The sequence below is a fragment of the Embiotoca jacksoni genome, unplaced genomic scaffold, assembly GCF_022577435.1.
Source record: "Embiotoca jacksoni isolate LCO1_2020_lvr unplaced genomic scaffold, fEmbJac1.0.p SCAF_36, whole genome shotgun sequence".
Classification (NCBI taxonomy): Eukaryota; Metazoa; Chordata; class Actinopteri; family Embiotocidae; genus Embiotoca; species Embiotoca jacksoni.
The window spans coordinates 3,744,041-3,770,807 of NW_027185388.1; the positions used below are offsets into that span (position 1 = coordinate 3,744,041).

At 44.6% G+C, this 26,767-nt stretch overlaps 5 protein-coding genes across 7 annotated transcripts in view; 3 read left to right on the forward strand and 2 right to left on the reverse strand.

Moving 5' to 3' along the window:
- Positions 1–2,850, forward strand: zp3c (zona pellucida glycoprotein 3c). Its single transcript, XM_069165837.1, has 8 exons — positions 1–432; positions 519–625; positions 753–856; positions 1,459–1,639; positions 1,724–1,847; positions 1,921–2,009; positions 2,093–2,169; positions 2,670–2,850. Exons 1-8 carry the CDS (start codon positions 1–3, stop codon positions 2,816–2,818), a joined length of 1,263 nt encoding a protein of 420 aa, XP_069021938.1. The 3' UTR covers positions 2,819–2,850.
- On the reverse strand, positions 2,332–10,900 carry LOC138208109 (inositol 1,4,5-trisphosphate receptor-interacting protein). Of its 2 annotated transcripts, none has more exons than XM_069165802.1 (3): positions 8,212–8,281; positions 5,110–5,281; positions 2,332–4,897 (listed from the first exon to the last, which is right to left on the reverse strand). In XM_069165802.1, the coding sequence occupies exon 3, from the start codon at positions 4,886–4,888 to the stop codon at positions 2,954–2,956; it is 1,935 nt and encodes a 644-aa protein (XP_069021903.1). In that variant the 5' UTR covers positions 4,889–4,897; positions 5,110–5,281; positions 8,212–8,281; the 3' UTR covers positions 2,332–2,953. The 2 variants fall into 2 exon arrangements, 1 of the variants encoding a protein (XP_069021903.1); XR_011179070.1 differs by lacking the exons at positions 2,332–4,897; positions 5,110–5,281 and adding exons at positions 7,155–7,274; positions 10,813–10,900 and having other exon boundaries at positions 8,212–8,440.
- On the forward strand, positions 6,117–8,592 carry calhm1b (calcium homeostasis modulator 1b). Its single transcript, XM_069165806.1, has 3 exons — positions 6,117–6,142; positions 6,747–7,334; positions 8,066–8,592. Exons 2-3 carry the CDS (start codon positions 6,789–6,791, stop codon positions 8,576–8,578), a joined length of 1,059 nt encoding a protein of 352 aa, XP_069021907.1. The 5' UTR covers positions 6,117–6,142; positions 6,747–6,788; the 3' UTR covers positions 8,579–8,592.
- Positions 10,482–18,153, forward strand: LOC138208110 (RING finger protein 122). 2 transcript variants are annotated; one of them, XM_069165804.1, is made up of 7 exons: positions 10,482–11,163; positions 11,354–11,736; positions 13,957–14,110; positions 15,194–15,236; positions 15,720–15,761; positions 16,713–16,795; positions 17,297–18,153. In XM_069165804.1, exons 2-7 carry the CDS (start codon positions 11,712–11,714, stop codon positions 17,415–17,417), a joined length of 468 nt encoding a protein of 155 aa, XP_069021905.1. In that variant the 5' UTR covers positions 10,482–11,163; positions 11,354–11,711; the 3' UTR covers positions 17,418–18,153. The 2 variants fall into 2 exon arrangements, with proteins under 2 accessions (XP_069021905.1, XP_069021906.1); XM_069165805.1 differs by having other exon boundaries at positions 11,542–11,736.
- pdcd11 (programmed cell death 11) overlaps positions 18,150–26,767 on the reverse strand; it is a 12,611-nt gene continuing 3,993 nt past the window's right edge. Inside the window, 23 exon segments of the mRNA XM_069165801.1 lie at positions 18,150–18,723; positions 18,886–19,051; positions 19,201–19,354; positions 19,456–19,624; positions 19,723–19,973; positions 20,138–20,284; positions 20,717–20,857; positions 21,097–21,259; positions 21,484–21,606; positions 21,705–21,827; positions 21,915–21,974; positions 22,088–22,265; positions 22,393–22,495; positions 22,600–22,689; positions 22,870–22,966; positions 23,304–23,366; positions 23,493–23,992; positions 24,150–24,262; positions 25,469–25,618; positions 25,696–25,909; positions 26,006–26,176; positions 26,290–26,484; positions 26,581–26,706. Coding sequence (XP_069021902.1) covers positions 18,552–18,723; positions 18,886–19,051; positions 19,201–19,354; positions 19,456–19,624; positions 19,723–19,973; positions 20,138–20,284; positions 20,717–20,857; positions 21,097–21,259; positions 21,484–21,606; positions 21,705–21,827; positions 21,915–21,974; positions 22,088–22,265; positions 22,393–22,495; positions 22,600–22,689; positions 22,870–22,966; positions 23,304–23,366; positions 23,493–23,992; positions 24,150–24,262; positions 25,469–25,618; positions 25,696–25,909; positions 26,006–26,176; positions 26,290–26,484; positions 26,581–26,706 — 3,669 coding nt within the window. The 3' untranslated portion in view covers positions 18,150–18,551.

Below are 26,767 nucleotides of genomic sequence, written 5' to 3' on the forward strand. Positions count from 1 at the left end.
ATGGTGACAGTGTTAGGTGATGAAACAACAGAAGCTCCTGCACCCGAACCCAAACTCTGGAAGAGTTCATCAGATATTCGACTTTCAGGACCTGAACCAAAGAAGTTTCCTGAGTATGTCTTAGCTTCAACTTACGGTGAGCAGACGGAGGTTTTCAAGCCATCGAAGGGTGCCAGACCGCTTCCCAATTGGGTCAAGGAAATGTTACTTCATCCTCCAATTTCTATTCCTGAAACACCAACAAACAGTCAAAACTTGGTTGAACTCCTCTGCCATGTGGACAGCATGTATGTCAGAGTCAGGAGAGAGCTCTTTAAGTCTCTGGATGCATTCAGATATTTGAAACTAGGTACTTGTCCTGTTAATCATGAGAACAAAGGACATTACTACCTTCTGTACCCTCTGAAAAAGGACTGTGGCTTCAAGAAACAGGTTGGGGAAGTAAACTTAATTTTTGCTAAATTATTTTTACACCTTTCTGCCAAATCACAACCCACACAGAAATGTTTGTGTTGCAGAGTAATCCACATTTTTTGGTCATCACCATCGGGCTCCACTTTAAACCAACCAGTCCAGTTTTAAGGGAAATGCCATTTGACATTACTCTGCAGTGTAAATTTCCCAGGTAAGACCTTATGTGTGTGTGTGTGTATATATATATTATTATTTTTTTATTTTATTTGAATCACCTGCCATGTTTCATGTTGAATCTAACTTGTCTGCTAACAGTTATTTTCCCTTGACTGTTGCAGGTTATTTCACTCTTACAAAGTTGGCTACTTTCCCATCGTAAAGGGAGGAACAGTTTTCATAGCACTCCAACCAAGACGCCATTTCACCCTCACCCAGCAGCATGGTAGGTCTTTCAACACAGGATTCCACTTCTGTCACCATGACAGCACTTTTCCAACCACGGCTGTTGACATGTTTTCAGCACACAGCCTCTGGCACAAGACCTCTGAGGCCAAACTTAGGACTTAAATGCCCTAAGAAATGTCTTTAAGTTGCAGAGATTGCTAAACTATAAGTGTCTATAAAATGCAACAAATATTGGAGGAAAAATCCTTGAAGTCAATTAAACATGGTGATAAATGGCAGATTAAAATGTGGACAAAACAGTTTGAATGACTGAGGGGGTATAAATTGGGTAAAAAAAAAAACTAGTTAAATAATGCACATTAGTTTCATTGAATCACTTTAAGGGTTCTGGATATGATGAGAAAACAAAACCTTGACAAAGTTTGTGGGACAAGAACAAGGTGTGTTCAGCCTCGCAAACTGGAGTGTTGAATTTTATTATTGATTTGAAGTCGGAGACAAGTTTTCAGTTCACATTTTAATTTCTACAGCAGCTGTCTGTCTTAAACACTTGAACGAGTGATTAAAATGTACGATATCCAAGCACAAAATATTATAGAATATAAAAAAAATCTCCAATGACTTCTCACCCTACTGAAGCATCGGGGAAGGACATCACTGGCACCAAAACCTACACCTTGGGAGAGCCGATGTACTTCAAGGCCAGCAGACCTGACGGTGCTGCTGTCTCTCGAAAAAGGCTGTACATCAACAAGTGCTTCATGACTGCCTCCCAGGACTTCAACTCGCATCCTAAATACACAATCATAGACAACCAGGGGTAATATGTCCAGCTGTCAGAATTAAGATGGGCTTTACTTCTTGGTTGGTGGGGTAGACATGTGTGTATTGTCTTTTACTGCAGCTGCATGATTGACAGCAAGGTGATGCCGCTGTCAAAGTTTGTCCCTGGCACCTCAAAGACGGTCCAGAATTTCTGTGTGGGCGCCTTACTTTTTCAGGACAAAGTTTCCAACACCTCGACACAGGTAATAACGGTGTTGCGTTTATATGTTGTCAAAATAGAAAATGCATATTAACCCCTGAAATGCTGTGTTTCAGCTACTCTACATGCACTGTGACATCTCTCTGGGGCCACAAACTCCAACTCCGAGTTCAAAAGCTTGCAATTATGATCCAACCACCAAAAAGTGAGTTTGCGTTGAAGCGTTTGTGTTGCATTTTTGTGCTTAATGTTCAAAACGAGTGTGTCAAGGTCTGATTCATGGTTTAGGTGGAAGGAGGTCTACGGTTCCAACTCGGTGTGCAGCTGTTGTGAATCAACTTGTCCGTCAGCAGCAGAGTCAAAGGGTAAGCTTCAACCTTTGTTTACACTTTATTCGAAGGAGAAGTCACTGTAAAACATGTCTATATGAAATGCAAGAAGCTTTACACGTGATTCTCCAGCTTAGCACAGCAGCTTACAAAGGCATTTTGTTTTGTACAACCTGTACTGATGAAAATCTTGAGCGCTCCCTTTGACGATCAGACAATCTTGTAGCATTTTAAAGGAGCCATGTGCAAGTTTTAGTGGCATCAAGTTGCAGATTGCAATCAACTGAACTCCTCTGCCTTCACCTTCCTGTTCTGACCATGCACGCAAATCTACAATGTCCATGAAATGCCCTCACTAGAGCCTGTTTTGTTTCATGTCATTACACACTAATATGATTATTCCATTTCTGCCAAAAGATCCTCCTAAATCTGACACTGAACTTTTTTTTAAAGCATAAAACTTGTCTTACAGTTGAACAAAGTTAAGGTGTACTAAACGGTACACGTTAACTTTTAACATGGTCTGTTTACTGCAGGCTCAAAGAGCATCATCTCCAGCCCATCGTGGGAAGTTGACGTGAGCGACGCGATGGATATGTGGAAGTCGACCCTCCAAATGAAATCCTCTAACACTCAAACATCAGACCGCGTGGTGGAGCGCTTCCTGAACGATTGGCCCACATGATGAAAAGATTTAAAATGCTCAGATTTTTTAAAATAAATGAATATCTTTATTTCTTGAACTCTTCTTATTGCACAATATGCCAGTATTTCATGAATGCTTGCGGTGTCATTTCTTTCCCAACATCTCAACCGTCTTTTAAGGAACTCGGATGGAACAGTTGCTGCTGTCAGCACGTTTGGCAACGTAGTCATGAATGAGTGTGTGTGCGTTTTGAAGAACTTCCTGAAAGTGTTTGACAGCATTTATGTAGATACAGTTGTGCACCACAAGGGGATGGAAGAGATTCACGGGCTTCGCTTTGGTGAACCGGGCAGGCAGTTCAATAACCTCAACGGAGGGGTTCCCGATGAGAACGTGGTTCAGCAGCTTTGTCTCGAGGCTTCTCTCAATAAAAGCCAGCAGGTCTCGTAGCCTGTCAGCCACATTGTCTGGTTTCCACTGTGACGGGTCTTTGCTGAGAAGCAGATGCATTAGTGCAGTTTTGTAATGAAACTCCTTCAGGGCACTACTTCCTGTCAACGTTGTCTGTCTCTTGTGGAGGAAGCATGCGATTTCAAGAGTCTGAATGTGGCAAGAGTTTTCAGGCAGGCGTTTCGAGAGACAGTCCAAGAGACGGTCTACGTAGAGACTCAGGGAGAGAGTCCAGAAACTGTCCGACTCGTTCGAGGACCAAGGTTTGATGATGAAATGGGCATCGGTGTTGAATTTAACTACAGGGTTCAAACTGAAGTTAATTTTCTTCCCAGATCTGAAGCGAATGACCAGAGCGCTGGGAGCGTCGACGTAGCGACTGTTGAGCTCGAACTCGTACTTGTGTGAAATCATGGCCCACGCGTGTTTGACGGTGCTCTGAAACCATCTGGTGACCTGTGATTTGGACAGGAAGGATGTCCCCTTCAAGCAAAGAAGGCCATCACAACCGTCCGCTATCTTTATCGTCTCGCTCTCACAATGCAGCAGGCAAACCATGTCGTCTGCATCAGAGGACTGGCAGGCGCAGCCATTTGGGATATTTTCCGCCAGTTTTATTTGACCACCAATCTGCATATTTGACAAAAGGTCACTTGTCTGGTGGTTACTGAGCAGAAACTCAAGACTGTACTGCTCTGGTGGAGTAAAAGGGACGATGATGTCACACCCGTTCACCATCTGAAAGTCCTCAATCACCATCCCGCCACGTTTATCGCAGACGGCCTTCATGGCGTCTAGTAGGTCGTTTACAAATCCTTCCAGAAATTCCTCCCTCCACTTCTTCTCTGATGAGACTTCAACACATTTAGTGTAAAAATGCTGCAGTGTGTCGACGTCCGGCAGCGGTGCTCCTGCAACAGTCAGCAGGACGGCCCGGCTTACTTGTGTCATTGGGGAATTTCTCCTCAGGTATTTCAGAAAGAATCGGATCGTGGAAATTGCGGAGAAAATGTTCCAAATGTACCAGAGGTAATCCCTCTCCCACTCTGCTGCTGCCTCCTCTGAAGTCTCGTTTTCGGATGTCTCGGTGTGGCCGTGTGAGAGAGGTGGTTCTTGTTCTTTGGAGCTGAACGCTTCCTTCTGCTCAGGCTCATCGTGTCGTCCCGGAGGTTTACCTGGATCTCTGAAAACGCCGTCAGTGTGGTCGTCCTCTCCCTGCTGCTCCGGAGTGATTTGTGAGTGAGTCTTCGGGGTAGTCTCGGGATCACTGTCATGTTTCTGTGGCAGACTTGGATCCAGTTTAGCTGTGAAATGTCCCCCCGGCAGTTTGTCATCATCACTGTCTGCCTCTAAATCCTCGTTGGTGACAGTCACATCTAAGTCTGGCAGTCTTTCTTGTTCGATGACACGATGATCAGACTGATTTTGCTCCCTGGAAATGTTTTTTATGTCATCTTGAGGCCCTTTATTGTCAGTATTTGTCATTTCGTTGCTGACAGGTGCCATTTCCTGGTCCAGTTTCTCTTCCTCTCTTTCTTCATGCTCTTGCACAGCCTGTGTGACGGCATCATCCCACTGCTCGACCCCGGGGTCGTCCCTCGGACCCAGGAGGAGACCCAGAGCCACTATGAACACTCGCAGAAGAGTTTCTTGCATCATCAAAACTGTCTGTGAACAAATTAAACAGTTGACTTCAAAAGATATTTTATAAAACATGTTCCCTGCTGATAAATATTACAATGATGCAAAACCACAGACAACGAAGGTGACTTCCTCAACAAAGTGGAAGAATTCTCTTAACTTGTTCTGCTGTTACATCAAATATTAAAGACCACAATTCACTGCACATGACATTAAAGGAGAAAGGGAAGAATACGCACCGAAATCAATGAGTATCTCAGAAATGTTCCGGCACGTTTCAGTAGGTACAGAAGAGGAAACCAGAGAGCAACCTTTCACAGGTTCTGTGATCTCTTCCTATTTTAGATGTACGCTGTCTTTCGTAGCTTATTTCCTGCACACCCTGCCCATGTGCTCTGCTGTGACATTTTCCTGTGCAATACACAGAAGAAAAAAAAAAGACAGCACCGACTTCCTGTAATTTCAACTGCATCTTCAAAAACAGTCAGATGTGAACCAAAACTATGTCACACGAGCAAAGATAAAGTATGAGGCCGCATACTTTTGTTCAAACAACAACTGTGTGTAGAAAGCGGTTTGTGTCTGTGAATAGGAGCCTTTTATCCTCTTATGGGCTTCTAACTGGTTTGTCAAGCTTGGTTCCATTCAGTGGGTCCAGGTGTGTTCAAAGGGCGACGTGCAATAAACCAACTAATCCCTATTTTAAAAATAGCCCCATTTTGCATGTGATAAGCTGTCGTCCCGAGATCGATTTGGTTCTTATTTAGCAAGTGGAAAGAGAATCACTCTACCTCTTGGACAACAACCAAATTTTCCAGCCAAAGCCGCATATATTTGAGTGGTTTGAGAGCATTTTTGCATGTCTCGATTGTTGTAGCAACACTTGAACACCGCTGCAGCCTCGAGGTTCAGGTCCCTGGAATCAACACCAGCTACAACAAGTATTATACTTACCTTCATTTAGAAATAAACACGTTAATGTGGAAAGATAAATGTTTTCTGTGCCCCGTAACAGGTTTAACTTTGAGAAAGTGTGACTTGAAAGAGAATCTTTTGTAGCTACACACTGAACCTAGTGGCCTTCAGAGGGAGGGGCATGATGACGGACGATGTGGTCGGCGTTGAACCTCAGCAGATAGTTGAAGAAGAACCTTTCAGTCGGTCAGAGCGACAATGTTTGCTTTAAAGAACTGCAAGTTATTTACTACAGACATTATTAACATGTGACTATTTTTTTCTCCTTTTCTTTTGTTCATCCTCTCAAGTAAAAAGGTAAGTGTGTGATGTTACTTCCAGATTTTAAAATGATTTATCTATAAAAGTGATGAAACCTCAGTCTGCACGTTAGCTGTGTTAGAAAAGAAGTCACTATAATGAGCTACCTTTTTCTAAAATGTTTTATAAAAGCCTTATTAGGGGTTAATAAACTGTTTTCAAATGCTTTATGAAACAGTAATAGCTCTAAATAGTAATGCATTTTAGAGGACAGAGTTGTAAAAACTGAGCTGAACTTCTGATCCTCTGGAAAATGACCACAGAGCATCTCAACCAAATGCATTTATTACAAACTTGATGGTTTATTAACACAAACAACTGAGGATTTATTACTCCTTATGAAACCCTGTCAATGATTTAATGACTCAACAGCTCAACAACCACGTAGATATTTCACAATCTGGCAGTCCAGAGTTGGTCTTAATAATATCTTGTAATAACTAATGTATACAAAACCTTAGTCATCATTTATTAATCGTTGATAAACCTGTTATACTTATGTTTATAAAAGCCTTTATTGCATTGCTGCAAGAATCAGGATGCTGTTCCACCTTTTTGTCTTTGATTTATTTGAAACTTCCTCATCTACTTCTTTTCACAGATTTAACTGCATCAGAACTAAAGATCCACCAAATCTCACAAGATGGATAAGTTTCGTATGATGTTCCAGTTCCTCCAGTCCAACCAGGAGTCCTTTATGAACGGGATCTGTGGCATCATGGCGCTGGCCAGTGCCCAGATGTACTCTGCCTTCGAGTTCAGCTGCCCCTGCATGCCCGAGTACAACTACACCTACGGGATCGGACTGCTCATCATCCCTCCTATATGGTTCTTTCTGTTAGGTTTCGTATTGAACAATAATGTGTCGGTGCTGGCCGAGGAGTGGAAGAGACCCACGGGGGGGCGATTGAAGGATCCAACAATCCTGCGCTACATGTTTTGTTCGATCACTCAGAGGTCCCTGATAGCTCCTGCAGTGTGGGTGTCTGTCACTCTCATGGACGGGAAGAGCTTCCTCTGTGCCTTCAGCATCGACCTGGATGTCGACAGGTTTGGGAATTACAGTCTCCTCAGAGGGATGCCGGAGACGGAGAAGATAAGACTGCTGGCCAGGATTCCTTGCAAAGACCTGTTTGAGCATCAGGAATTAAGAGTGGCAGCGTCGCGGTACATCAAGTGTATATCACAGGTAAACTGATCTATAGACAACTTTCTGACAGAAACAGGTGAGACACACAACGTCTCAAACCCCATGTAGGTCTGTGAATAGAAGCAGCTCTCAGTAGCCCCATTTTTGGGGGTAAAGAGGCCTCGCTTGGTAACCATGGCAACTTTGACACAATAGGAAAGACAGAACAGCTGTTGCGGAAAATGGTCAAATGAATAATGTCAGAATTCCACAGTTTTGGTATTTTTCATGCTGGTTTGTTGCCATGGGTTACTGGGAGAGCTGGATGGAAAACAGTTATTAGTGTTATTGGTAACACATGTAGTTTTCCTGTATGAGGGCACTGCTGTATGTCCTCAGTTTACAATCTCTACTTAAAAGCATGCACATGGTGGATGTGTCATCGGCTGATTCCAGTATTGTTAGATGGAAAATATATTTAACTAAACTAAACTAAATAAATGTGAATAATCCAATTAAGTAAAATGAATTTGTGACTTCGGTGTCTGGTCAGAGTTTTCTCATGGGGGGGGCTAGGGGGGTGACCTTGTGTGACCTGAGTACCTCTAAAATCCTGTTTGCAGCCCTGGTTGTCTTTTCACCATTTTAACTTCATCAGAAGGTCTTTTTTTTCCTACCTTTATTCCTCAACAGCTGTCTTTGCCTTGTATCTCCCTCCCAGACTAGAATTCCCTTCACACTTGCTGTATTTTGTCTACATTAATAAATCTAACACTGTCTACGTTTCACAGGCGTGCGGATGGATGTTTTTGCTCATGATGACCTTCACCGCCTTCATGATCCGAGCCATTCGACCCTGCTTCACCCAGGCCGCCTTCCTCAAAACCAAGTACTGGTCTCACTACATCGACATCGAGCGCAAGCTGTTCGACGATACCTGCAAGGAGCACGCCAAGAGCTTCGCCAAGGTTTGCATCCACCAGTACTTTGAGAACATCAGCGGAGAGATGCGGACCCTCCACCACCGACGCTCCGGCAGGGACGGGAGCGACGACGAGGACGAAGACCGCAGAGAGAGCGATGAAGAGAAGCTCCTGGGTATCAGGGCCCAGGACGACATGAACAAAGTGTTGTGGAACTGGCACACCTGTAAGCCGGCTCTGGCTCTGAGAAAGGAACAAACAGAGGAGGAAAACAATGGCAAACTGAATGGAAACATCAACGGAGCAGCGAACGGGTGTGTGAAGGCACACACCCCTGAAGTGCAGAAAAAGGAATGGGCAGTGTATTACAGCAAGGTCTGAAGACTTCAAAGACAAAAAGAAAAGCCACCGTGTTTGAGTTGTAGGAATCATTTTGTTCCAGAGACAACTTTACTTTCCTTTAGAAATAGTAAAAGTGCATCAGAAGTATATCACTGCATTCTGACCTAGTTTAAGTTTTAGTTTGATTTTAATGTGCGTGATATAAAGAGTGCAATATGTAGTTTGACTTATGGTAGCTCATAGATATGTACAATACTTGAATATTAAAAACAAACAAAGACTGTCAACATATTTCAGGCTCAGAAGATGTCTGGTGCTGCGTGGAGTGAAAAACCTTCTTTTTATTTGTTAAACATGAATTATTGTTGAAGCCGGACTCTTCTGCTGCTCTGCTGTATCAGGCTGATAGTAAAGTGTTATTAGAGCACAGTGGAGAGTTCTCATTGACACCAACACTAATGAATGTTTGGATTGCTGTCAAGTGCAGGGCAGTCACAAATATTCCCAGAGCAGCATGACTCGGTCATTGGAGGAAAGGAAGAAGCTGCACTCTTTTTAAAGAAGAAAATAAAGCAACCTCTCTCTTACAAATGAATAAGCTCCACTCATAAGCAGTAGAAGACAATCTTGCTCGGTTCAACAGACTCAGACGTTTTTGCCGTGATGGCCTGGCTGCATCTGATGCTCCCAGTTGTTTGGTGTTGATAGCGAACTTAAACGCTGCAGGGCAAAAAGAAATCTCGGAGCTTCTCTGCGCTGCGTAGATAACCCCACAATGTTGGTGTATTTACAATCAGGCCAGCTCATGATTTATGCAAAAACAAAAGCTTGTGGCAGCCAAAACAATTTACATGTCACCAAGTAAACAAGGTCAACATTTGCATCGCTCGTTTTCTTGCTCGATGTCTACTTCTGTCAGTCACTTTCTCCTCAAAGCTTCACACAAACACGGAGGAATTTTATTCTAAGTGTGAAAAAAAAGAAGAAGCTCTTTCAGTATATTATACATGAATGTAATTAAGAGTTTTGGAAACGTGTTCGCATGCAGAATAGTCTGGTGTATTTCACAAGAGAGCGTGCTTTCACCACCGTCACCACCCTTCACATGCCAACAACAACAACAACAACAACAACAACAACAACACGCGCGTTTTATTCTTAAACCTGCAAACACCCAACAATGCTCGCAGTGTATAAAGGCCCGAACGCATCTGTGCAGTCGATCCAGCTGTTCCTCAGTACTCGGGAGTAATGTCATTACTGGAGCAGGGGGGGGGGGGGGTTGAATGAAAATGGCATGTATCCCATTGAAGCCCATCCCCTGGGGATTAGCGGAGCAGCACTCCCCTTGACCGTCCCACCGCGCGCCCAGCAGCCCGGCAGCAGCTGTCCTCTCCCCCGCTGCTGTGGGGGTGGACGTGCAAGGCAGCGTCTTTGTCCAGGCTTCTGATTTTTCTCTCTGTGTCTCCCACTTCATATGATTTCATATGCAAAGATCCCTGTTCTTCAAGGTTGTCATTTAAACTGCAAGAGAATAACATGATATTTATCTATTGAACAATAAAAACTATTCTGCTGTAGCTCTAAATATCTGCGTATGTGTGTGGAAAGGAGCTGGAGTGACGTTGCGTCATACTTCTTTTTCTGACCTCCACTTCACACAAACGGCTTTGTTTTGGTTGTCAGGACTTCACCATGCGCATGCTACTGACCGGGGCCTCCCTTGACTTTGCTGCAAGTGTCTCTGTCGCCTCCCTCTCACATACACATGCACAGGGGTGTGCGCACACAGACACACGCAGCTCAGCATGCTTGCAGGCGCCCTATTCGTCGGTGTCTGGCTCATTCTGCCTTCCTTCTGCCTACAGATTGGAGGACGGAGGCAGCGAGGGAGGGCTGAGGGAGAGGAGAGTTGCGAGGCAAAACGGCTGGTCACATGAGCACAGATCTGTTTACAAACCCAAGGCAGAGCAGTGCGAGAGCGAGGGGAGGAAGGGGAAGGCAAACTGCAGGCTCGCTCTCTGAGCACCATTATGGACTGAAGGAGGAAGCGGGGAAGCCTGCCATGACAAAGCCAGCTGGAGGTGCGAGAGCCTGAATGCGACACACGCAGACACACTCGTGCACACACACAGCCTTTTGTCTCTTGATTTTTTTTTTTCTCAATTGAAGCAGCAGATGGTTAGAGGGAGAGCAGGATCTCCCCCCCGAGCACACACACATGCACACACATGCACACACATGCACTGACTGACACACAAACATACACTCACCAGCAAGACACCAACCCCAGCCAGAGAGGACTGTTGGTGTCTGCATGGAGCTGTCCTCACTTTGTTTGGGCTTTGAGGGAAGCACATCTTCGCCTTCTGCACTGAGGAGGAAGAGCAAGATCAGAGGACTGGAGGAGGAGACAAGAGGAGACGAGAGGGGGATGAGACTTGTGAAAATCCTCTGTTAAAAAAAGCAGCTTTAGGAGGAAGACAAAGCACAGATTAATGTCAGATAATTACCTTCATTGGGCGAGGACTGTCATCCTGAACGCTGGATGTCATTGATATTGGTGAAGGGACGACACTGCAGACGCAAAGTGAAGTCAAAGAGGCCCTTTATCAGCTGGAAATGTAAGTATTTCCTGTTACCGAGCAGCCTTTGTTGTTTACGACATTGCGATCGAGTGAGATTCAACGTTTTACAATAACAACTCCTGAATTGCACATGGTGTGAGGCATCTGAAAAACAATCCTTTCAACAAGATGTCTTTGTCTCTTCTTCTCTCCCCTCTGTGATGACATCATTCTCACTGGGATCCAGGAGCACATGAGATCTCCAGTCCTGGTCCAAAAAAACCCAGTCTCAAATCTCCCAATCTTAACACGGAGTGCTTAATCCAGATTTGGGGAACGCTGGGCAGCACTGACTGCTGAGCCAACAAAACCACACCTCCTGAGGATTTGTGGAATCTGAACAAATCTGAAAATCTTGATGGTTGTATTTTGCAGGAGCTAACACAACCCAACGAAAGAGCGAGTCCAGCTCTAGGGGGGGGACTGAATCCAGGCTCCACAACAGATTTCAGTGTCCGAAAGCTCCAGCCCACGAGTTTGGCTCGTCTCCAGCCTTCTCCTGACGGGCCCGAGTTTACTGCTGCTGCCTTTGGGAGTCAAATTTCATGCAACCATTCCAATGGTGTAACGGTAAGTGAGAGGCTTTCTCTGCCGTCTTCCAAATACACGAGAGGTGGAGGCACATGTACTTACTTCATAAACTCAGTTACTAACGGGATCCACGTAATGGATGTGCTTGTGAAATGGCAAACAGCTCAGAGTGGAGGCCTCCGTCAGTGTTGTGGAGAGTGAGGTGAGGGCTCTTCAAGTAAGCTGCATTCAAGGACGTGTTTGTTTCACAGCTATGACGGCTGCATTTAAAAAATGTTTTACTCTCCCAATTTATTCCATTTTATAGTCGTGTTTCTTTTGAGTGATTTATAATTGTGTCTCATTTTATTAGAATAGCTCTTCCCTCCACTATCAACCCCTCCTCCCCTCCTCCCCTCTTGTAAATCCCTCCCAAGCCCCAGCCATGTCAAATTATCCAGCCCTATACCCCCCACAGTGTGCAAGCTGTACCCATTCACTCACCCTAAACAGAGACACATGGTCACTGGGAGGCTGGCAAGGAGCATCCTCGCTGCAAATTAATAGGAACACATGTGCCTTGTGGAAGTGGGGCTTCCTCTGCTATTGTTTTACCAAATGGTCCACGTCCCCAGAGTGCATCTGTTTAATACGCACCCACCCCCACCCAACCCCCGCCCCCACCCCCGCCCCCGCCGCTCTATCGTACCACACAGACACCACACAGTCGTAGCCTTCCATCCCCCAGTGCTGTCACACACACACACTGACTCTATCTCTATAGAGTCTGTGGGACAGATGGTGGTGTTGTGGAAGTGGCGTCTGTCCTTCATGTTTGTCTTGTTCACAGCCAATTAACGCACAGTCCTACGAGAGCCTCGGTTGCCACCACAGAGCCGGTCGCATCTCCCTGGACACACTCGCATCCGACCGGTTATTGCATTAAAGTCCGCACTAAATATTTTATACTGCCACATATGAGTTTGATCTGCAGGTGCCCAGACACTCACAGCCTGGTGGTTTTAGTTTAAAGGTTACCAAACCTTTCAGACCACGTACCAATAAACCGAGTACCACTTCCCACAAACACCAACCGTTTTTTTGTTTTCAATAAAATAACATGGGCCGAGTGGCACCGGAAATAATAAATAACAGCAAGGGAAGGCTACTGTTTCATAATCAAAGAATAGATTTCCATCTGTTGCATGAAAAAAGTCCCACTTAGAAGCTCAACTGCCGACTCTGACTCCTCTTCAGCATTGAAAAAAAGTTTGCCCAGGCTTGTCGCTTTCCTCCCGACTGTTTTTTAGACCTTGGAGCTAATTATGAATTCCACTCATTCCATTCACCAAAATCAATCAACCACAAACTATTTAAAAGTGGACATAGCATGAGTCTAAAGTGCCTTTAGCTGCAATACCACCGAAGGCCACTAGGGGTTGGCTCCAAAAAGCCTTTTTTTCATTATGATGTCCTTGTAAGATTATTCCTTATTAGTTTACTGGCAGTCCGACTGAAAATCAACCCATAATAAATTAGATTTTAGGCCTCAAAAATCTGTTTTTGGGGGCGTCTGTTTGATTGACAGGCTCGACCGCTCGCTCCGCCCCCCTGCGCGCCCAAATATGGTCACTTCTGGCTCCGAGATAGTAAGGTGGTGATGACCAAAACATAATAATAATGTATTGCAGACACCACCAGGTGGCGCGCCTCGCTTTTCGCCATTGGTACACATAATCACTGGAGTCAATGATCAACAATCTCCTTCTTCGCAATGACTCATCTTTCTCTTCACTGTATATTCAAAACACAAAGTTTACAGTTTGCAAACAATAATTGGGCTTCACTTTTTGCTCACAAAGGAAAATGAGTTTCTTTCTGAACCGCCGTCTACACAAGACACACAATCCATTGTTTACGGTGCTAATTCAGAACCGAGCCGCCAGCGGTAATAACAGCATACTGTAGATCTATAATGGGAAAGTAAACAATGATGCAAGACTGGATATTGCTCTTTTCAGCAGCTCTCTATTTTGAGGAATAAAATGCAGCTTGAAGAGAAGGCAGCTGTAAACAAATTTAAAATGTCTTTATAGAAAATAGACTTTATATTTTCCTTACAGAACGGCAGTTACCTCCTTTAAGAAAAATATAAACCACATAAGAAATTAGGAAGTTTTAAGATTTCTTAACTCAAGCTAACATGTTGGACCTTTTACCCCTACAAGGTACAAATTCACACTAAATATGTCATCTATTTGCACTTTGTCTTCTTGGCAGGATGTCTGTGTGGTTTGGGTTCTCAGCGCTCTGAACACTACTGCAGCATGACGTCTGAAATCTACCACCTCCCGCTCAATGTGTATGTCATTGTGCTGGGCATCGGCCTCTTCGTCTTCATGCTCAGCCTCCTCTTCTGCTGCTACCTGTTCAGGTAGGTGGAGCAGGTCCAGGAGGAAAACCGACAGTCCGGCATTTGGAGATTATTTTTCAGCAGTTTGAACGAGCGTTGCAACACAGCGCGACACAGCAGGTTCAAATGAATTCACAACTACCTTGGTAATAAGCAATCATGATGCACATTTGCCCTGCGGGGCAGTCGAAGTTCAAGCATACAGTTTATAATTGTTAGAATAGAAAAAAACTCAAATTTGTGCTTGTATTTCCCCATGTTAAAACAAACATATTTTACTGTATATGATCACAGAAATTCTTAAGTGAGCAAACAGAGCTGCAAGGATCGTGAATATTGGACTTACATTTAACAAACATTCACCTCAAATAAAAGCCAATGATGCTCTCTGTCTGTCTGATGCATAAATAGCCGATGCTAATATGTTGACCTTCTCAGTTTCACGAGGTGATGATGTGTCCGCATTGCATTGCTTGTTGTCCAAGTTGCCTAATACCTGAAAAGTAAAATGGTGCTCGATAAAACTTCATAAAAAAAAGAAAAAAAACTTTATGTATTTATACAGCATACAGCGTTGGTTCCCAACTGGAGGTTCGCAACCCAAAAAAGGGGTCACAGAGCCATTTGAATGGGTCATGGATAAAAACTAATTCATGACAGTAGGGACCAACACTTCACAACAGCAGTTAGTTCTCAGCTGACATTCGTAAACAGCTTTATGAGGAAGCTTCTTTATTTAGTTCAAGAAAAGTCAGCCTTCTTATTTGATCACAGTTCAGTTTAGATTATTGAAACTCGATGAGCATCCCAAGTTTAAACTCGTTTGAAAAGCCGATATGCCCGTTGTTCAACGGAGGTCCGCCTTTTCTATTTCATTGGGCTATTAGCTGTAGGTGCACTTTAGATTTACTTCTTTGCATTAGGAGCATCGTGAGTTCAGAAATTTCGGTTGCAACTTCATTACTGAGGCAAAAACTGTAAAAAAACAAAAAACAACACCGGTCTGCCGTATAATAACAACGTCTGGCAGGATTTGGATTCATCTCATGACCCCAGGTCACATCTATCCAGACTGAACCGTTGTTCTCTGTGTGTCTCTGCTAGGTTGAAACAACAAGGAACGCGGGAGCAGTTCAGCTACAACGAGGTACGGTGAACGTGTAGAACCGGCTTCTGAGCCACGTTATAAATACGACAGCGTATCACACTGTTATCGACAACTGTGAAACGTGACACCACCCTTTACAGATGACCTCGGCTGCATCCACGTCAGTTCCTACACACTGATTTGAACATGTGAATTCAGGTGTGCGGAGAGCCCGTGTGGTGAACAGGTAGCAGGCTGTGACAGCCGGTGATGTTTTCAGCCTCGGGGAAGGTTGAACTCCAGCTGCAGCTCTTTTATTTGCTCTCTTCATAATGATGGTTTTTTTTTTTTAAATTTTTTTAACAAAACTAATGAGCACACCGGCTCTCGCGTGCCTTTAAGTCACCTGCAGTGTTTTTTTCACACTGCAGCTTTTCTGAAATGGTGTGATCCCACATGATCCCGTGCTTATCTCCTCCTCCTCCTCCTCCTCCTCCTCCTCCTCCTCCTTCTCCCTCTCCTCCTCCCTCCCCCCCGCTGTAGGTGGTGCTGAAGGGAGCGAGCAAGAAGCTGAGCCTTCTCGGAGTAAGTCCTTCTTTCTGAAAAAACTTGCACACGTCACATGTTGGACAATAACAGCTGCACACATTTTCGTGTTAGCCACAGTGTTTTCTGCGCCAGCTCAGATTATCCATGATGAGCAGGGAGGGTTCGCCTGGTTAACTCAATCAATTTCTCCTCTCAGATGTGATTATCATTCAGCACATACTCTGGGTGGAGACGTCCTGGAAATATGTTTTGAAGAGAAATGTCAGTGCGAGAGTGCCTGCACAATGCAGGACTCCAAGAATAACTGCACTCATTCAAAATGCATTATGAAATAAGATCTCTCTGTTTCTTCTGATTTGTAAGACAGATTTTTCCTTAGTGCTTTTTGTTTTGTTTTTTCAAACCAAGACATAGAGGTTATTTTGGTTTTAAATTCAATGCTTGTTGCTTGGAAACAAAGTTAGCATAAAAGCCCCATTTCAAAGCACTAGTATTGTGTCAGTCTGACACTGAACGTGCAGATAAACATTCACTCAGTAAGTAATTCAAGTCATTGATTCGCAGAGATCCACTGACATGGAGGCCAAAAACCCTCTCTGAGTTAATCACAAGATAATCAACGGTCTAATTCAACAGGTGTTTAAACCTGCAAAGCCACAAATGCACACACCTTCAGGTTCGCTGTTGTTTTAAGCAAACTTTAAACAAACAGTTTAACTAAAACTGGAAATGTAAGACTGGCCTGTATGAGAGGAGCCCTGACAGTCAGCAGCTCAAAGTTCAAAAGTAAAGTGTACCGCAGTTTGAATCTCTGATATTCAACTAAACTTTTAAATATCAAGAATTAGAAGTGGAGTTGATTCTAGTGACACACTTGTGCTTTAAAGTTAAAGTGATTAACCAGTAACTTGTCTACAAATGGCAGTGAAATGACTGATTGAATAGAAGTCCCATGAAGTAACCAGGCTGTTGTTTTCCTTCTTGCAGCAAACCTGTGCGGTGTGTCTGGAAGAATTCAGAACCCGAGATGAACTGGGAGTTTGTCCGTGCTCACACGCATTTCACAAGAAGTGAGTGTTCATAATACAATTTTAAAAGAGAGAAGTATAAGGCTTTAAATGACAAACTTACATGTTGTTTTTATGCTCAATAAATAAAATATTAAGTGTTTTAGAGCCAAGTCAGTGGTCGCTCTTCTCTGTAGAGGATTGCATGTTTTCATTCAACATTTTCTGTTAAACAGCATTGAAGTGTATAAAACAACTCAACTGGGGTTAAATAACTGTTGAAGTATTTCTAATCCAGTTTTACACCACGAGTAGGTGCCAAACTTTTATTTTTTTACTTTTCTATATTCAATTTAATTAATCAGTTTTATAAATTTAACTTACCAAGGAGTCTTGATTGTGACACTTTTTTCTAGAAATTTCTAAAGGCACCTCCGAGATGTTAAACTAACCTTACAATTAATGATAGTTTTCTTCCTATTAATGAAACTATCATAATAATAAAAATATCCAGACTCTTGTAACTCACTACTATTTCAACGGTTGCTGTTTTAATCCCGTCAGGTGCCTGCTGAAGTGGCTGGAGATCCGCAGCGTGTGCCCCATGTGTAACAAACCCATCCTCCGGCTCCACACAGACGCTCCCCAGGGGGCCGAGGGTCCCATGGACCCGGAGGAGGTGTGAGAGAGCCGGGGAAGAAGCCGCCGGACTCCCTCTTACAGGAAACACACACATTAAATACACTAGAGATGATGAACAGTGGCCATCTTTGAGACATCTCACAGGAAATGTTGATGCTAAATGGCCGCGTTGCTGCTGACGTTTGAGCGATATAGTGGGAATTATGATATTGATAACACCAACATGATTTGGTCAGATCAGTCGGAGAGAGGGTGGTTGAATAGGATCTTTTCCTAAAAAATAAAAATGCTCCTAGTTCTACTTCCATGTTGCACTATTCACCCCCAAAAAAACAAAAAAGACAGGAAAAGGAGCCGCATTAGAGACGGATCTCATCGCCACCGTCACCGGACGAGTAGAGCAGCACTGCCAGAGACAAACACTGCAGGCATCGAGCAGGACATCAAACTATAGGATCAGTATTGATACCTCTATTATCTCAGGGGTGTTACCAATACAGCCAGCACAAACCATGTCCAGTCACCTTATAACCCCGTGCCACACATGCATCTTCAATACTGCCAACGTAGGTGAGACGCTGCAGCAGCTGGAAGGAAAACCAGCAGCTGAAGACCAGCTGGACGACAACCATGACGATTTAAGTAGTTACCGATTGTGTCCCCGGCCCTTCTCCTTTTAAAGAGACTGATAGAAAACTAGTCTTGCCTGTGTATTGTATGTAAACGTCTCCCTATATATATTGTTATTTTGTATTTTAAATAAAGCGTCATGTAATGTATTGTGACGGTGTTGGATTTATTGAAAATATCAGCAAGTTAATTTAATAAGAAACTTCTCAAGGGACCTTTTTATAAATCTGTTAAGAAAAAAAATAAAAATGCAGGAAAGCTTAATAATCATGACATTAATTAGTCTCTTCGTAGCTCATTATCATACAAAAAGGTTAAAAATGCAAGTTGATTAAATGTTAAAAACAAACCGCTATTTAACTTTTTGAGATGATTACAACCCACTTTACAAAAGGTTTGTTGGTGTTATTTTGCGAGACTTTCAGGTTCAAGAGTCCACGACAGTAAAAAAAATACAACCTTATTTACAAGCTCAGTAAAGACATTTTGAGGCAGTGCCTGTTGGAGCATCGGGTTGTACAACAAGGTGTGTGTGACTGTTCGGTCTTTAGTTGGCGGCCTCGGTTCCTTTCGCCTCCACGAACTCCACGGCCTTCTCTTTGACTGATTGGATGCTCTGCGGCGTGCCGTGCTTCTTCTCGTACTCCAGGTAGCGCTTGAAGAAGAACTTGATCTTCTTCACGGAAACGCTCAGGTGGATCACTCGGTCAAAGAGCGCCCTGCAAAAACATCGTGAGATACCAGTAATAATAATAATCAGTCAGTTTAGACGTATTTAGATGTATTTACCCGTTTATGAACAGAAGAGCTAAAATGAATGCAGTAAAATGTGTTGAGAAGGGAAGGAAGAATCCAAAATGTCAGAAAGAGCTTTTGTTCACCTGATGTCCTTCTGTGCTCCGTGTTTGACCAGCAGGTCGATGAAGACGGACCAGAGGTCGGTGCGCTTCGGGTAGCTCGTCAGGACTTTGTCGAACATGCTGCGACCTTTCTCTGCGTCGCCGTAACGGAACTCCAGCTGAGCGAACTTGGCGATCACGTCCACACCTGAGAGGGAGAAAGATGACGATACAGAAAGCTTGAAACCTGTGGGGAGACACGGCCGGGACAGGGAGCCTGAGCCCCAACCCAAAAACAAGGAGCCAGATTGTTTTCAGACTATCAATAGACAGCAGTTCGAAGAGAAGCCGTCTTACTTTCTTTGGAGGGGAGACTCTTCAGCGCCCTCTGCAGGAGACCGCTGGCAGCGTCGCTCTGACCCTGCTGCAGCAGGAAGGTGCCGTAGCTCAACCACACCGCCTTGTTCTGACGGAAACGCTTCACCATCATCTTATACAGACCCTCCGCCTCCTGAAGGCGAACAACACGCAGAGGTCAGAGACGACAGGACGACTTTTTCTTCTTAAACGTTTAACAGAGAAAAGCAGAGTTGAAGACCCGGTGGACTGAACCTTGGTTTTGTCGGACTTGGCGTAGATGTCGGCCAGCTGCTGGTACACCGGCATCGGCTCGCAGAACTGCACGGCCCGCTCGAACACTTTCTTGAGACTCTCCTCTGTGCCGTACATATTCTCCAGGTTGAGCAGGGCGACCCATACGTTCAGCTTCTCCTGCTCCTCCCTGCAACGGAGGAAAGTACCATATTAACAAAAAAAAGACTCTTCTGACTCGAAGCGACGTTTAACCTTCTCACATCCACCGCTAACTCGGTGAGGTACCTGAAGGAGATGGTTTTGAGGGCCCTCTCGGCGACGGCCCGGGCCTGCTCGATCTGCGTGGCCTGCAGGTGGTGAGCCATGAACTGGAGCCACAGCAGCGAGCTGTTGGGTGAAGCGAGCAGCAGGCGCTCGAATGCAGCCGCGTCCTCGGGCCGCAGGCTGGGATCCATCAGCTCGGCCTCCCGCTGCACCAGCGCCTTCTCCGCCACCTTCTTCTCCTGCTCCAGCTCGTGGCGGGACTTCTTCTGGGGCTAAGAGGAGATCAGAGGGAGGACGGATACAGGACGGAGAAGACGGTGAGCGGTGATCCAAAAACAAAGAAGGAACAAGTCACAAAAGAGACGATCTGTTGGTGTTGAAAGTTGTTCTCCATCAATAACCCGAAATTATAAATGCGTCCTGATGGTCGTCTCACCTTCGTGCCTCCGTCGTGGTCCTCTCCATCACTGGAGTCGCCCTCCTGCGCTGCAGACGCCGGCTTCAAGGAGCTCAGCCCCACGTCCCAGGAGAAACCTGCTGCCACCTGCAGCCTGGACGGACCCGCTGAGCTGGATGAGACCTGCTGAGAGACGAGGAGGACGGAGAGGGTGACGCAAGGAGCGATCACAATGTTCAGAACGTGTTGCTCAAGAGGACTGAAGGAGGTGCGTCGGGTCATTAGGTGGCTTTTCTTTGGGTTTTCATTCAACACATTTTGCACCGTGAATTTCAGAGTCAGAATGTCAACAAGTTCTTCTGTGATGTTTGAGAGGCGTCTGATGGAAAACATTCGGTGCAAATGACCTGAACTGTGACGTGACGGCACTTTGATTGACCAACGTGACAACACGGTGAAAACACGCAGACTTGGTTCGCTCCTCCAGATTTAAATGATTGTCATCAATGCAACCTTTAACTTCTGATCACAACTCATAGCTTCTGGATAGTGAATTTACTGAATCTCATCATTACAGATTTCAAAGAATGAAAAAAATTGGACTGAACAACTGCTTACTTTTGCTGAATGGGGTTCTTCATCCTCCTTCTCCTCCTCCTCCTCCTCCCTGAAGTACACCTCCACTCCGCTGTCGCTGTCATCAGTCTTGGATTTCCTCGTTTTCTTCTTCTTCTTTGGGATTTGGGACTCGGCTTGTTTCTGGTGAATAAAAGAACAATTAACAACACTACATGCACATCCAGTATGTGCAGAGAGAAAACACAGAGGCAGAAATCAATGCTGCATTTATTAGTGTCAGACTGGAGGATAATGAATGAGGGATGAATGACGACAGTATTGATTCTCTCTTTCATCTCAGCTCTGTTTACTATTTGATCTCAAAGGAAGGAGGTAACGTTGGATTGGAGTGAGAGGAAACTGAATCTTGGTCTCGTCACCTGCTCGCTGTCCGACAGCGGGCGTTTCTTCTTCTTGGTGTCGTGTTTCTTTTCCTCTCCGGCGGGACGCAGCGGCAGGCCGAGCGACTCCGGCAGGACGTCGGGCTTCCCGGTGTCGGCGGGCAGCAGAGAGAGGTCGACCAGCTCCTCCTCTCGGTTGATACTGAGGACGGGAACAGGAAACAGTTGGAGAACGAAAATAACAGCAGGGCTTTTATAAATAGACGTTAACCTGAAGCTGTGCCGGGCAAGATTTTATATAATCAGCATTTTGCAGATACATTCTTCCTGTTTGTTTGAATCAATTTCTGATAACTTTGTTTTGTTTTATTTTGAAAGACATTCCGGGCATTAGACCGGACCGGAGCGAGTGAAGGGATGTCTCACCTGAGGATTTTGGTGGTGAGCAGCATGTTGGGAGGCAGGTGCTCAGAGAGGACTTTGTGTTTGCCGAAAAGGTACTTTGTAGACTTCTGGAGTTGAGCTCTTCCAGTGATGCTTCTCGACAACCTGCAAGACAAAACATACAGAAATAATGAAGACGTCACGATACCTGCTGAAGTTTTTCTAGAAGAATCAGAAGCCCGCTGATCCGTCCTGTCCGCTACCTGATGAAGACGCCCTGCTCCCCCACAGACTTCACGTAGCCTCGGATCATCTGGCCGACCTTCAGTTGGGCTACAGACTCCACTTCCAGGTCTTTCACCGGCTTGGCCTGCTGAGGATTCAGCCTGCAGGAGCACGTTGTCATGAGATACACGTTCTTGAAAACGGACTCGAAAAAAAGTCACAACTTTTACAAGGATGCCTTCACGTACCTCGAGGGACGCAGAGACAGCTGCCACTTGTTGTTGTTGTTGTTGCCTAGAAGGGAACACCTGAGAGAAAAGAAACTCTAAATTAAAGATTTCATTGGTTTACAGAATCCAGCGGTGAATCTACATGTGATGTCATGACTTTGTCTAACAGGATCGCGGCTGCGTCCACTGACCTGACGAGCTGATCCTTGCTGTACGTGTCCAGCGGGTTCGGCTTGTAGGCGTCAGCGAGGTCCGTGACAGAAACCGTCCCCACGCCGCCGAAGGGAAGTTTGACGTGGAGGCCGACTTGTGGCAGAATTTTAGTCACCATCCCCAAAGTGGTGCTGCCTTCCTCCAGTTTATAGACACCTGCGACAAAAAAAAAGAAAAACCAGGAATTAAAAATGATTCTGTGATACAGATGATAAAAGTCAAAGAGCCCACACCCCCAAAAAAATACATAAAAATAAGCCATAAAAGTCGGAGCTGCTCGTACCGGTGAGCGACAGCACAAAGCGATGAGGTTTGACGCTCACTTCCACCACTTTAACGCGGACTGCCTGGCCCAGCTTGTACAGTTTCTCCGGGTGGCCGGCATCCTGAAAATAAGCACAATTAAATTAAATGTAACTTCTCGACTTTTTTTTTTTTTATGTCTTGAATTATAAAAATGATATTTGCTACATATGAAACAACAGCTTACTTTAGGATCGGTGATCATAGCCAGCAGCTCAACAGTCCCGGTGACACAAGGATCAGTAGTGATATCCAAAGACTTCCTGTCTGGATGAAACTGGAGATAAAAACAGAAACACGATGAACAACAAGACGGCAGAACGAAGGAGTTGTAAGCAATAACTTTTGATTTTGTTCCTTTAAAAAAAAATATATATATTTTTTGTATTTGTCAACGTATAAACAAAAATAGACCAAAATAAAGCTACAGAAAGACATGTCAATCATCACATCTCACCTTTGATACGAAGCCCGTTATTTCTTCTCCGACCTTCAAGCTGTTCAGTTTTTCTTTTGCTGTGACGGGTTTGAAATCTACACTCGCGTCCATTTTACTAAAAAAAAGCAGAAACAAACCGAAAACAGATAAAACAACACAACAGGTTTGCATTCATGTTATTGTCGTTTCTAATCACATTATGCATTATTTTATTAAAACAAAAGGCTGCAGGCATCGATGTCTCAATACTTTTGATGTGAAAATATTCAGGTTATGATGTATAAGAGGTATATGAGGTATAAACTGTGGATGATGGAAACCTCCAGACACTTCATGGACTTTTCCAGCCCTTTTTGCCTCCGGCCTCTACATCCCATAATCAATCCAGACAGAAAATAATGACAAAAATGTATCCACTGAAATTAACGGAAAAAAAAACCTAAAACAATTACCTGGGTATAAGTGTGAGCTCACAAATGTTGTACGTGAATTTGGGATGAGAGAAAGGCAGAAATCTGAAAGGAAAACAGTTCACGATCAGTTTACAGTTCATCAAACCTCCGATGGATCTTCAGTGTTTCAGTGGTTTATTGGAATAAAAAACAACATGAGAAAGAAGGATGAAATGTCGTGTCCTTCACCTGTGACTGGAGGCCTCTCGTCCACCGATGACCCTGGCGGTGACCACGCTGCCCACCTTCACCGAGGACGTGGGGAAGGACTTCATGCACACGTCGGCAGCCTCCATCACCTCGGACACGTGCACGCTGCCCGTGCTTCCGTCCTCCAGCGTGACCTGGATGCAGGTGGGCTTCACCGTGCGCACCTTCCCCTGCAGGATTTCCCCGAAGCAGTGGCCTTTCGAGCCCGACTGGTTCTCGGAGGTGGTGCGCTGTCGTTTTGGTGCGCTGCGCTGCCACGCCACCAGGGGGAGCCCTTGCATTTCCTCACAACTGGGTTCTATCACTTCAACGGTCAAAGTCATACCGGCCTTCAGCTTGTAGGACTCTGACAGGAGGACCTCATTCAGGTGGCTGCTGGTTTGGATCATGGTCAGCTGCGCCGTATCGTCCAGTGAGATGACGGCAAAGTCTTTGTCTATGTACTGAATCATCGCTGTGTGGTTTGATCCTTCAGTCAGCTATGAAAAGAAAATGAAAACATCTCATTGGGGAATAGCGATAAAAAAAACTGATCTTATGTGCAACCAACACCCTTAAAAAATTCCATCTAAGTAAATGTGGAAATGTTCAACTTTCTGGGTGTGAAACGAGTCAGCAAAGCAGAGTAACACTCACAGATTTCTTCTTCGCCACCAGCTTGGAGATGATGGAAACATGGACACACGTGGACATGATGTCGACATGAAGGACGACCGCAGTGACTTTCTGTCCTGCAGTCAAGTTAACGCCTGAAAAACAAGCAGCCGCCAGAAAAACGTATCACTTTACATTCTGTATGAGTGAGATATGATCCAGTCGTGTCTCCGTACCATATCAGATGATTATTAATTCAATTTCATGTGTATGATGCAAACAACACAAACTGGTTTCAGTTTGGTGAAAAGACTCAGAACAAAGTGGGAAAAACCTCAAAGGGGCTTCAGCTGCATTAGTGAATAATATGATGACAATTTTCTAGATTAATCGATTCATCCTTTAATCTCTGCCTGTGAAAATAGTGAGAACAACTGTCATACTTCCTAAGCAACATTTAACATTTTCAAAAGTTAGCTTTACCTAATTAACGGTCTAAAACCCATCAAATAACAGACAACGTATCAAATAAGACTAATAATTAATCACCTATTTGTTTCATCTCTAAAGTAATTGACGAGCTTGATCGGTAATGCAGTAGCAGGTATTAGTGTACACGGTCGAAATTTTTTACAGAAAATCTTTTAATGCAGAAAAAGAGGCTTGTGGTAAATCTTATTTTAAATTTGGTTGTTTAATACCTGTTTGTAATTATTTCATAGAAAAGTGTTTGATAACTTCAGTGCACCCGAGAGATCACTGCAAAAAATGTCTTTATATAAATACTGTATATACAGAGTATAAATAAAGACTATTGGCCCATTTATCGATATCAGAATCATTAATGATGGAAAATAATGAACTCATCATACTTGTCAAATGTTTGTCTATCTGTTGCACAACATGTTCCTATTGTCTCAGAAAAGATGTACTCATTTATCTGTTGCACAACATGTTCCTATAGTCTCAGTTACAACGTCTCTGTACCTTTATCTTGTGATCTACGACCTCACTCAGTACTATCTATAAAATCAGATCTACAGAGGAAGTGGGGGTGACTGTCAACAGTTTGTCACACTGTATAAAGGTGAACTACGGAGGAGAGACTTCGAGCAATGCTGGACACCTTTCTTTGAGTGTACATGTATTTGCTCCTTCTTGCAAGAATAAATGTCCGATATGTTTGATTTTGAATACAGCCTTGGAGTAATTTTTCTAACAATTAACACCTGATATTATTCTGTGTCTATTATTTGTTTCAGTCAATGGAGACATGAGAAGTTCCTAAATACATTTATGGACCAGTATTTTGGGGATTTTAGGATCCTTCAAACTGTAATTGCGTCCGGTTGGATACGAACCCATGACGTGGTACTTGGTGGCCTGGATGGTCGCGCTGCTCAGGTCGTCTGACTTGAACGTGGCTCCGCTGTCCTTCACGGCGTCCACAGTCAGCTTCAGCTTCTGACCTGCAGACAGAGCAGCCAGCTGCTGGCGAAGCTCGCTGCTATCTGCAAAATAAAGAATATCAGGCGGCGGATTCACAAAGGATCTGATGTGAGCACGAAGCATCATCCTGAACACGTACCTCTCACAGCCAACATCTCGTTGACGGCCTTCCTCTCCTGCAGCCCGTTGATGAGTCGGGTCTGAGCGTCCCCCGCCGGAGAAATGACCTCCGAAACCTTCAGCGTCACCAGGAACCGACGCTTCTCCTCGTCCAGGTTGGTCACTTTAGCGACGACCGTCTGGCCGAGCTGGAAGGCCGCCGTCGTGTCGCTGAGGAACTTGTCGGTCATGGCCTACAAATAAAAAAAAGGAGAAGAATTTTTTTAATCAGGGAAATAAATACACGATGTAGAAGTGGAAGTTTTAAGGTTTATCCAACGATTACTCACCGATTTGGGTGCGAGACCGACGAGGCCGTACGGGAACTCTACAAACACGCCGTAAGACATGATGTTCTTGATCCAACCAATCAGCTGCCGGCCGACGGTGATCTCCGAGAAATCTTTGGCCACCACTCCTTCCTCCAGGGACCACCTCACTGTCGGCTTCTTGGTCACAGACTATAAATTGAAAGCAGCTCAGGAAAATAAAACAACGTTTTTCTCCCGCTGAAGAACAATTTAAATGTCATCCTGTATATAATCAATAAATTAAAGCAGGTTAAACAGGATACGATGTTTTGTTTGTTCTTGTTGAAGCAGATGAGGTTCGAGATGACGTCTCCTTCCTGAAGGCTCTCCCACAGCGCCGGGCAGTTGGATACGTGATCGGAGAGGTGCATTGTGGGTAGAACGGCACGGATCTCTTCAGGGAGAATGGCCACCTCCAGACCGTTGACGGACTTTTTCAGCAGCTTTGCCTCCAGCCTCTACGTCACAGAGAAGATCCCAGACAGCCGGTGAGGGAAATCTGATGCGTTGAGATAAATGGGAAGAAAAGAAAAAGCCCACGGAGCAGATCTCACCTTCCCAACCTCACAGTCCAACGCAGGCTTGGCAGCTTCCTCCGTTTCTCCTTCCGACACGGCCTTGAATGAGAGCACCATCTTGGCCTTGTCGCTGTCACACTGCAAGACTTTAGCCTTCAACACCTGAAACATCAACAGAAAAACCACCAAATCAAAGCAGTTCTCTCAACCTCCGTCAGATCCT